Here is a 12,008-nt window from a genome sequence, read left to right as displayed (position 1 = left end):
GAGAAGCTTTATATAAACTTGCAAAAACTAGTGATGATCCTAAAACAAAAAGTGAAGCAAATTCTTTAATAACATATGAGTTTGAAAATTTTGAATTTTTATTAGGTATGGTTATTTGGTATGATATATTATTTGCAGTTAATACTGTCAGTAAATCTTTACAGTATAAAGATATGAATATTGTTATTGCATTAGATCAGTTAAAAGGTCTTGTTTCTTTTTTTAATGATTATAGAGAAAATAGATTCATATCTATTGTGATTTCTGCTAAAGAGATTGCAAATGAAATGAATATAGAACCAAAATTTCGTGAAAAACGTGTAATTAGAAAAATAAACAATTTGATGAGAATAAAATTAATGAGGTGAAGCTTTCACCTGAAGAATTTTTTAAAATTAATTATTTTAATTATATTATTGACCATGCTATTTCTTCACTTCAAAGTAGATTTGAACAATTTAAAATATATGGAGATAATTTTAATTTGTTATATGACATAGAAAATTTAAAATTGCTTGATGATAATTTTTTTAAAAATAAAATGTTTAAATCTTGAAAATTTTTTAACACGTAACATGTTATCTGATATTGATGGTTTAGATTTATTTTTATAATTAAAAGTTTTAAACGAAATAATAAATCCAGAATTAAAAACCGCACTTGAGATATTGAACCTTATAAAAAAATTAAATTCTTTTCCTAATGCATTGATAGCTTATAGAATATTATTAACTATACCGGTTAGTAGTTTCGGCAGAAAGAAGTTTTTCAAAATTAAAATTAATAAAATCTTATTTACGTTCAACAATGTCTCAAGAAATATTAAATAATCTAACAATTTTATCAATTGAAAAAAATTTATTATCAAAACTTGAATATAAAAATTTAATTAATAATTTTACATCTCAAAAAGCTAGAAAATGAAATTTTATATAAAAATTTACTTTTAATTTAATATTTATTAAAAAAAAATTTAAATCCACCATTGTCGGTCCCAAGTCCGAATGAAAAAGGGTAAGGGAGAATTTTTTTTAAAAAAAATTATTAAAGACCTAATGTTTTTTGACCTAAGGCCTCACGAAACCTTGAGACGACCTTGCGCTGAGTGACCTTATTTTTCAATTTTATCTTTTATTCTATAAGAGAGAAAATATTACATTGTACATCTCAAAATTGAAATTATTATAGACAGTCGTAGTGAAATATGTACTCATAGCACACATTGCACGTGCAACGAGGTGAGTCTATTCTTGATGGTAAAAAGGTGAATACGTTCACCCCTAGCGTTCCCATCAACTCGTCCCAGAACTAACACGAAAAAGGTAAATCACGGACGACTACTAGCCTTTTGAATAGTGACTAGCACATAAAGGAGGTATTTATCTCGATTTTATCGAAATTCAAATCCCAAACCTCATGATAATAACACTTCATACGCTAATCACTAGACCCATCCGAGTGGACGAGATGGGTATACTCTTGAACCAGATCAAGATTGAATCAGTTCGAACTCAGCGTCCAAATGATTAATAAATTACTTTCCTTTATTTTCCAGCGTGTCCGTCCGTTTCGACCGACCGGACAGATGGTAAATAGATGCGACGTTTTTTTATATAAAGGCCGACAAACTGAAGGCCCAATTCGTAAACACCCTAACTACCGCGGCCGCAGACAGGCACCACGTTCCGTCACCAGAAACCGACCGATCGAATTCCCATCTTTAGCCCTCACGCTCTGCCGTTTTCATCCCTCTGACTCTCCCTTTCGAGTTTCAGAAGCCTCCGTCGTTTTCACTTCTATATATACCCTCGCATGTCTTCTTAAAACCCTCTGCTCTCTTCTTCCGTCCGCTGCCACCGTCGTTTTCATACTCGTTGCAGCCGCCGCCGCCGCCGCCGCTGATTACTCTCTCTCTCTAAAATCCACAAAATCACAGCACTTTGAGCCTTCGTAACAAGCCGCCGGAAGCCGATTGATCCCTCCCTATTCCTCTTTCCGGGTAAATAACCGCTCATCGAGCCGATCCATCGCTAGGGTTTGCCGGCGGAGCGCAAGCGAAGAGGGCGCCGATGGACGACCTTGAGAAGGCGATACACCTCTGTTATGAGCCTAGTGCTGCGGATTCTGCGCTCCGCGCTCAGGCGATGACCTTCTGTGATCGCCTAAAGGCCGACCCTTCGGCACTCATCCACCTCTGCCTCGACCGCCTCCAGCGTTCCCCGCTGGTTCTCGTCCAGTTCTGGTGCCTTCAGGCCCTCCACGATGTCATCCTCCTACGGTACGCCTCCATTCCCCCCGCTGACCTTTCCCTCCTCCGCCCCGCCCTCCTCTCCCTCGCCTCTGATCGCCCCCTACCCGCCGCCTCCCCTCATTTTCTCAGGAATAAGCTCGCCCAGGCCCTCGCCGCCCTTATCCGCCTCGAGTACCCTGCGTCCTCCTTGCCAGACCCCTTTCTCTGCGTACTCCCCTGCCTTCCCGCTGCTGATCCCTCTGCCATCGACATGTTTGCTCGCTTTCTTGCTGCCCTCGATGAGGACCTTCTTAGTCTTGACTATCCCCGCTCCCCTGAGGAGGCCGCCGCTGCCGCCCAGGTTAAGGACACCATGCGCCAACAATGCGTTCCCCAGATTGCCCGCCACTGGTTCGACGTTCTGTCACTCTACCATTCCTCGGACCCTTCCCTTGCCGCCTTCGCGCTAGACACCATGCGGCGTTACATCACATGGATCGACATTGGTCTGGTCGCCAATGATGCGTTCGTCCCCCTATTCTTCGGCCTCATTCTCGCCCCTGGCTCAACTGATCAACTCAGGGCTGCTTCTGGTAGTTGCATTCTCGCAATCATTCTTAAGAGAATGGATCATCGCCAGAAAATGACGCTTCTCTACAGTCTACCATTAAGTAAGGTTTTTGCTAACCCTGATTTAGTCCAGAAGGTTCCAGCTTTGGTCACTGGTTATGCCGCAGAGGCACTAGAATGCTACAAGAAGTTGGGCTCTGCAGACGTAGATGGGTATTCACCTCTCAATCTTCTCGAGGAGGCTTTGCCTTCTGTTTTGTACGTGATGCAAGAAAGTGAGGAAATGGAATCGAGTAATGTTGTTGATTTTCTGTCAGATTATGTGATCACCATGAAGTTCCCCTCTGAAAAACATGCAATGTATCTTAGGCAGATACTTGAAGCTATTAGAGTGCAAATACTCTATGATCCTATATACAGAAACAATCTTGATATCCCGGATAAAATTGGTAAAGACGAGGAGGATCAGATGGCAGATCATCGAAAGGAGCTACTAACACTCTTTAGTAGCATTTGCCGTATTACACCCAGTGTTACCCAGCTTTTTGTTCGAAATTTAGTAATTACAGCCTTGTCTTCTTCTGAAAGTAGTAGTGTGGAGGACGTGGAAGCCTTGCTCACTTTGTTCTACCGGTTGGGTGAGACAGTAAGAGAAGAAGCAATGAAAACTGGCAGTGGTTTGTTGGGTGAGTTGGTGCAGATGCTCCTTTCAGCACGATTTCCTTGCCATAATCATCGACTTGTTGCACTGATTTACCTTGAGACTGTCTCAAGATTTATGAAGTTTGTGCAACATAATCCTCAATATATATCTCATGTGCTGGCTGTCTTCTTGGACGAAAGAGGTATACGCCATCCAAATCTCAATGTCAGTAGACGAGCAAGTTATCTTTTCATGAGAACTGTCAAATTACTGAAAGCTAGGCTTGTTCCTTATCTGGACTTGATTTTGCAAGTATGCACCCTCTTTTGTGATGGTATTGTTTCTCTTGTTTATGGATTTTTTTAATTGATGACGTTTCACATGTTTATTCTATTACAAAGCAGGGATTACATGATATTGTGTCTCAGTTCACAAATTCAGATTGGACTACAAAAGATCTCAAGTTTCCAGGTTCTGAAGATGGTAGCCAAACATTTGAGGTCTCAGTGTCGAAACATCTCTTTATAATCTCATTTTGTTGATATAACTTCTCATTTCTTTGCCTGTTTCTTTTCTGGGTTTATAGGCAATTGGATTATTGATTGGCATGGAAGATGTTTCCCCAGAAAAGCAATCTGAGTTTTTGACAGCACTTCTTGACTCTCTTTATCAGAAGGTTAAAATGGAACCTGAGAAATTCCTTTTTTTTCTTGGCCATTTTCTGGTTGATTTTCATAATTACTTGACACCATCTAGTGAATAACCAAAAGTTGACTAATGCTTTTCTTATCCAGCTCAAGGGGCTTCTTTCAGATGCCAAAGAACATGGCTTGGAAGAATCTTCAGCAAAAGTCTCAACCATTCAGCAAATTATTATGGCTTTGAATGCTTTAAGCAAGGTGTGGTCTTTCACATTGTAAATTGTTGATATATATTTTTCTGTGAGCACTTAGAACTCTTTTTTTTTTTTCCAAATTTTGTGCTTTATAGCACTGCTAATATTAAGAATGAAAATATTCTCCCTGTTTTGCTAATAATTATGGAAGTTGATTGTTCCTTATAATTTGCGAAAAGTGAACACTTGTTAATCAGATGTCTAGAAAAGGTTTTTTTCCTATTAAAAATTTATGTATAGCCTACATATCACAGTATCTTCTGGTTAATGATTTGTTTCTTAACATATCAAAATTTCAGAATGCTGCCCTCAACAATTTCAGAAATTATTGAGATTCTCTTCAAAGGAAAACCAAAAAAATTCAAGAACTTTTTTCTCCTTTGGTGCTTTGATTTTAGAAATGAAAAAAAAAAACAGTTTGAATTTGTAAGTTGTTATAATTCGTTGATCTTTTGCAGAATAATTCGTGTACTTAGTGAGGGTTAGTTTGAATAATTCGGAATTTTTAATTTTGATTTCTGATACAAGGATTAGAATTTAAGGATTCAGTTTATTATCACTAAAAACAGACATATGAAAGTTAATGTTAGCAATACCAAAATATCCTTGAATATAGTATTTAATATTACTGTTTTAACTGTTGTGTCCTTAATCAAATGCAAACAATATTATAGATAATGTTTGACAGTTCAAGCAATTAAGTTTGGTGTCAGAAATGATACCATTGGTAAGGAAAAGGATTATATATTTTGACAAATTGAATTAACTAAAGGTTTGATATCTATGTTCCTGCATATTTTATTTACCTTCTTGTGAACTTATTATATATTCAGCAGAAATTCCTTCAAATTTCTTAGACTATAAGTTAGTTATATTGCTTGTATTTTATGTAGATTTATATGAATAAATCTAAATCTCTATCTTTGTTTGTATTCCTTGTGAACAGGGTTTAAATGAGCGACTTGTCATGAGTAGCTGCCCATCCATTGGAATTATGTTTAAAAAGGCTAGTAAATGCCTGAGGCATACATACTCTTTTAACTACATTTGGTTTTATGTAATTGAAGAAAGATGATTGATTTTAATCATGACCTTATTGGTATATATCTGAGAGTTTTTTTCTCTTCCGTTTTGCAGACATTGAGTGTTGTCCTGGAAATCCTTCTCTCATGTCCAGATATTAGAGCTATGCGAAATAAGGTTACTTCTGAAACTTTTTGCAGTGCCCTTTTCATCCTTCAATAAGTAACAATTGGGGTGGTTGCAGATTACATCATTCTTTCATCGCATGGTTGAAATATTAGGAGCATCTATTCTTCCATTCCTTCCTGCGCTTCTAAAGCACCTTCTTGTGAAGAGTGAGGTGCCTTGACCTCTCTGCCTTCTGCAAATTTAATTCTCTTGTGTTTCCAAGTATATGCTACATCATTGGATGATTTTTCTTGGGTTATTCACTTTATCTAATTGCTCTAAGTTGTTGTGTCCATCATCATCACATTGGATTCTAAGATGTAAACATTTTTTCATAAATATTAAGAAAATATAACTCTTCATGGATCAATCTATTTCTATATTTTCTCACCTCTAAAATTTCACCATACTTTCCTGTTCTATTTTTTGAGCTATTAACAAAATTCTAGCACTACCAACACAAACTATGGCACTGTGGAATTTATATATTCTGATTTATGTCATCATCAATATTTGGAAATTATAACACAACATAAATGATGCAAATCAATATACTGGAAAAGAGCATAATTTAAAATAAATTAATAAATAAAATCGAATTTCTGCATATCAATTGATATTATTACAGTAGAAAAAATTAATGATAATGTTCTGTAATATTTAATGTTTATGTTAGTCTAATAAATTATTACAACAGTATTCATATTCCAACCATTAACATTAATTGTCACCATCAGTTAATTTCGAACTAGACCTTCGTCTAAATTTTCTAAATTTGAAGACTTGAGCTTTTCCTAATCCTACGAACTAAATAGGACTGAAATGTACATTTTATTGATAACAAACTGGCTCTATTCTTTTACATGTGCTACCGCAGCTTGATCTAGTTATTATTAATGAATTTTCTTTTATGTAGAAATCAATAAGGGTGTCAGGTTCATCATCTACCCAACTTCTAGTTTGATAGTTGAGGGACAGCTTGTGGTAGTTTTGGTGTTTGATTGTTCATATCATTTAGCAGGAAGATATTCATATATTTAAAAGTTTCAGTAAATATAATCTCTTTAACTGGTGCTTTTGCAGCCAGAAGACATGGTTGAGTTTCTTGTACTGGCCAATCAACTAATTAGCAAATTCTCCACTTCTTTAGAGTCCATACTAGAAGATATATTTCTTGCTATTGCAAGTAGGCTGATAGAAATACTTCCAAAGGATGCATTTTCAGCGGCACCTGGATGCATTACAGAGGTATTGAAGTTTGACCTTTTTTAATAGTCTATTCTGCATAGTGTTGGTTGAGATTGATGGCAATTGATATATTTTGTTTAGTAAAATTGATGTATGTATTATAGTGTGGTGCTTTTTGTTGAAAAGTTGAACCTTGCATTAAATCCAATATGAATTTCAAATGTCACACTCAAAGTTGTCTTTAGAAATCCCACTCAAGAATATACATAGAAATCTCTAACAAGGGATGATTAGGTAGTTGGTGTTTCATATTTGACCTTACCCTAAGTAGCTCCCTTCTGCTGGATTGAGAATATTACAAGTACACCCTCACAACTACATAGTTCACATTAGCTTATAACATGCAAGTTGGTTCAAATATATTGTAGAACCTAGCTGATTCCATCAATATTCCATGATCTCGAGATAACCTTGATCCGGAGTATTTTGAGGTGTTATAGATATCTCTATTGCTATGAGACATTTTGGGTAGAACCTAAAAACAAATCCATGAGGGCTTAGGTCCAAAGTGAACAATATTATATCATTGTGAAGATATGTGAATTTTTTTGGTCTTAACAAGTGGTATCATAGTCATGGTCCAGATCGGATGCCATATGAGGTGGCCTTGAACGAAGTTGAGTATGTTCTTGTACTACGAAAATGTAAATATCTACCTTTGAGTGAACAGCTTCTATATCAAGGAAGGTTCACCCAAATCTTTAGTATGAAAATGTTGATGGAGATAATCTTTAAATGGTGCAATTCCAATGGAGTTATCATGATAATATCTCCACATATACAATAAAAAGAATGTCTTCCTAAGCAACTGGAATCTTATGTTCCTGATATTTTTTTTGGATTGAAACTATTTTGAAAATTTGATCATATTTTAACTTCGGTTAAACTTTATAATTATCACCATCAGTACTGTTTGTTTACATGATTCCTTGTCTACTTGACTTATAAGGAAGTGCGAGAACTTCAAGATCTGCAGAGAACATTATTTACCTTCCTTCATGTGATGGCAAACCACAATCTTTCCTCAGTTTTCATTGCACCAAGTTGTAGGGGATGCTTGGATGTAATAATACAACTACTTTTGATAACTGCTTGTAGTCACAAAGATATACTTCTCAGGAAGGTGAGTGGAAGTTTTACTTTTTTTTGCTGTGTTGTTTCATATAATGTTAGTGTGTGATCAACTCCGTACTAAAACTCTCCTCATGCATGTATGTCATTGTTATTGTTTGGTAGATGTGCGTGCAAATTTTTGTGAAGCTCATAAAAGACTGGTGCACCAATTATAATGGCGGCGATGTTGTACGTCACTTGCTATGTTTTTTAGCACATCTACCTACATTCTGTCTTAATGATTGTTGATCATTTTGTTACTTTCTTTTAGGTTCCTGGATTTCGCAGCTTTATAATTGAAAATTTTTCTACCAATTGTTGTCTGTACAGTGTCCTTGACAATTCATTCAATTTCCATGATGCAAACACGGTATGGTTCTTAACTTGTAGCTAGACATGCAATAAACTTTTATGTTCTATTAGGGTTTGATGATTGTTTGCAACTTGTTCTGTCTTTATTTAACATAATTCCACCACCGGATGCTAATAGGGGAATCATTTATTGCTCTGATTGCAAATCTAATATTATTCTCACAATTTTTTAGATTTTTGTGGTATTCATTGATTTATTAGAGAGCTGTTACGAATGCCACTTTTTCCAATTACTCTGAATAAGAAAGTACAATAAGTCGATTTCTGTTTCATACTTTTATGTGGATTCAAACTTCATTGTGCTTATTGATGCCAGTCAATTATTTTGTATTAGTATTGACATGGGTTAGATATTGTTGCCTCTTGTGACCTTTCTGGTATAACAACTATATTTGTACCATTCTGTATCCTGATAATTACTTTTTGTAAGAGTTACCTTTTGCCTTTTCCTCTAAATTTATATTCATCCTTAAAATGTGATTTTTAATGTTATATGTCCATACATAAACTTGGGCATATATGGTAGTAATTACCTTCTAAACTATTTTCCAACATACCTGGCAACAGTTTATCCTTTTTGGAGAAATCGTGCTGGCCCAGAAAGTAATGTATGAGAAGTTGGGTAGGGATTTTGCTATTCATTTTGTGTCTAGTGGACTACAAGGAGTTCATTGCCCACATGAACTAGCAGAACAATATTATGAAAAGTTGCAGGTATGGTAACTATTTCAATACTTGGTTCTATTATCTGATTAATATTAATGTTTCTGTGTGTTGAAACTCTCAATTAACTTCTTGTTGCTGTATGCATGGTGTATGAGATACTGTAAATTTGTTAATATAACTGGAGTTCCAAACGTATCAGAGATTTGGAAAGCATCAATGTTTATAGAATTGGATAGGCATGTGTTTTCTTGATTAAGTCTCAGCTTTTGGTATTTGATGATTCATCTAACTAGTTTCATTTTGCTGTAAAAGTAGATTGTATTTATATAGCAACATTTTCAAGTATTTTCTTTTAATTGGTATATGCTTTCCTGCAGACCAATGATGTGAAGGATTTGAAACCTTTTTATCATCAATTAATTGAGAATTTGAGGCTGCAGCAAAACGGAAGTCTTGTCTTTAGATAGAATATTTTCATGGTATGTTCAGGAGGAGTAAACAATGGAGAGTACCATATTTTGATGATCTTGGCCCTGCTTGTCTTGTGCAAGCATTCTGGTATTTTATTCTAATAATTTTTTCTTTCTCGTGTGCCTTTTATGAATGCTTATAGTATTAATTTTTGCAGGGAAGTTCTACCACCATGTACATAGTTCAGATATATTTGAAGATGAGAAGGTATTCTTTGACATCATTGTAGTTATTCATAAACATGATTTATTTTTATGTTTTGTTTTCTTCTATTTACTCTGCATAGAATCAAATGTAATGCATGATTGTTTGAGTTTTACCAATAGATGCTTCATTCTAACTGATTAGATTTCAAGCCTTTCAAAAGGTTTGGATTACTCTAGAACAATCAAGGTTTGTATTTTCTCCACTGAATTTGCTTCCAATGTATGAATTTACTTGCCCATGATTTTACGCTTCCCTATGTGTCTTAAACTGAAATCAAGAAATTTTTGGTGGATCTAAGATTGCAGAAAGAAATCTGGCCAATATACTTTTTGAGTGTCTGTGTTATGGTATTCACAACATACAAGCCGTCCAATTTGATTGATTTAGCTCAGACCTAATGGAGAACGTAGTTAGATGAGTACAAGTAAGTTCGAATTTGGTTAAAATAGCTTAGGGTTGTTTGAGCTCACCTGAATTGGCTGCAAGTCTGATATGCAATTTGGAGTCTAATTCACTTTGCCAAATGAGGATCTTGGTAGGCCGAAAGTAGTTGAAGATTCGCTTGAGTTTGCCTGAGTTGGATGCAAACTCACATGAAATTAATGAATTGGTTTGTGTTGTCCGAATTGAACATAGTTCGGTCCACATGCCTGAGTTAAGTTAAATATAGGTTTGAACAGATCGAGGTGGAGTATTTGGAGTGGCAGTCTTAGCTTAATCTGAAGTCTCCCTTCATCTACTAAATCTGCTAAAGACTCAAAAACTGTGAAAGGTTGTTTAAGATATAGCTCCTTTGGTTGTACGCTTGGTGCTGATCCAACAATTAGTAGTAATTTCTATACACAAACAACTAATTTGATAATTTTTCTCCTCCATGGTAACATAAGATGCATAGCTATCATTTTACACGTAGTTCTTGTCTGTTACAGTGTTACTCCTTTGTCCCTCGACTATTAATGATAAACAAAGGTGTAAATTATGACTTACAAGCAGTTTCAAGTTTCAACAGCATAGCAATTATATTTATAGCTCCACATACTAATATATTTTGCTAGGGTATCTATCATATTTCACCACTTCTTATAATTGGATTCTTCATCTGCACCTCTTCACTCATGTCAGGCACCCAATTTGAGTTGGCACTGAAACATGGATCATTTATAAGACCTTTTAGGAACACTCGTGTGATACAACTAGATCCAAACACGTTGTATGCTCAACACTTAGCCCAACTGTTTGCTTCTATGTAGTTACATCGTACATTTAACAAAGTCTGCTGTTTTGTTATATTTTATATAGGATATTATTCGAGTTATATGGCTTTACGTCTTTTGAACACTTTATTTGATTGTTAATGTGGAATTCGAAAGGAGCCTTGGCGCAACGGTAAAATTGTTGCTTTGTGACCAAAAGGTCACGGGTTCGAATCCTGGAAATAGTCTCTTGTAAAAAAAGTAGGATAAGGTTACGCACACTGGATCATTCCCCCAGACCCCGCATAGCAGGAGTTTCGTGTACAGGACTATCTTTTTGTTAATGTGGAATTCACTCTCTTTGCATTGCATTTGCAGATGCTGTACATTGCTTGCATCGCTTTCTTCCAAAACAACGCAAACGAGCTCCCTTATATGCTTCTGGAACGTGGTTTAATTGAAGGGAGAAAAAAAATCAATTAAACCTTGCCTATATTTTTGTTGTTCCAAAGGAACAACTCTATTGTAATATCCAGCTTTGTTCACGTATTAATTTGTTCATTTTATCATGTGATATCAAAGTTGTTTTTGCATGTGCAAAGAGAATAAAAGTAAGCCTTTGTCCTGCATCCTTTTTTATTGATAGCTTTGTAACATTAAATTGTAATTGGTCTGTTGTCAGTCCATAATGTAATCGTATGCTTATCAACAAATGCGGAGGCTCTTCTCCACACTATTATAAGATTTTTTTGTTTTGTTTTTTTTATTGGTCCAGTCCTATGATAATTTCATATTGATAATTTGGATAAATTTGGAAAGTACCCAGTGGTCCAATAATGGCAATTGAACTTTTTGGAATTAATTTTGGTAGGCAAATATCCTTATTGGGAATTGATCTCAGAGGCTCCTGTCTAGGGGCGTCTCCACGCTATCAACGAGTACAGAGTTTTTGGACCATTTTTTTTTTTTTTTGGTCCAGGGATGTATTATTCGTATTTGTAGTTGGATCATGATCGTAATCTGGCCGTAAATTGTTGTGATTCCTTCTTGGGTTTACCGTCTCCACTAAGTTATAGTTTTTGTTCTGAGCGGACGGTGGATGCTGCCCAGAGGCCTCTGGTGGTGAATAAGTGACTAGGTTACTTGGCGCCGAGCGAGGGTATCCTTCGGGCGGCCTCCGGTCGCTCGTTCTGAACAAAAATTATAACT

General features: G+C 35.7%; 1 protein-coding gene across 3 annotated transcripts; it reads left to right on the top strand.

The window, feature by feature from the left end:
* The first annotated feature begins 1,809 nt into the window (after positions 1-1,809).
* Positions 1,810-11,561, top strand: LOC122023361 (exportin-T-like). 3 transcript variants are annotated; one of them, XM_042581423.1, is made up of 16 exons: positions 1,810-2,278; positions 2,381-3,755; positions 3,845-3,943; positions 4,030-4,119; positions 4,238-4,342; positions 5,285-5,344; positions 5,476-5,538; positions 5,606-5,701; positions 6,613-6,777; positions 7,727-7,900; positions 8,014-8,079; positions 8,162-8,260; positions 8,830-8,976; positions 9,306-9,486; positions 9,557-9,606; positions 11,178-11,561. In XM_042581423.1, the coding sequence occupies exons 1-14, from the start codon at positions 2,070-2,072 to the stop codon at positions 9,393-9,395; spliced, it is 2,838 nt and encodes a 945-aa protein (XP_042437357.1). In that variant the 5' UTR covers positions 1,810-2,069; the 3' UTR covers positions 9,396-9,486; positions 9,557-9,606; positions 11,178-11,561. The 3 variants fall into 3 exon arrangements, with proteins under 3 accessions (XP_042437357.1, XP_042437354.1, XP_042437355.1); XM_042581420.1 differs by having other exon boundaries at positions 1,810-3,755; XM_042581421.1 differs by having other exon boundaries at positions 1,811-3,755; positions 3,848-3,943.
* The last annotated feature ends 447 nt before the right edge of the window (positions 11,562-12,008 follow it).

This window comes from Zingiber officinale, chromosome 9B (assembly GCF_018446385.1).
Source record: "Zingiber officinale cultivar Zhangliang chromosome 9B, Zo_v1.1, whole genome shotgun sequence".
In the NCBI taxonomy this organism is placed as follows: domain Eukaryota; kingdom Viridiplantae; phylum Streptophyta; class Magnoliopsida; order Zingiberales; family Zingiberaceae; genus Zingiber; species Zingiber officinale.
The sequence above is the reverse complement of the archived record's forward strand: the minus strand, read 5'-3'. Positions and strand labels throughout refer to the sequence as shown.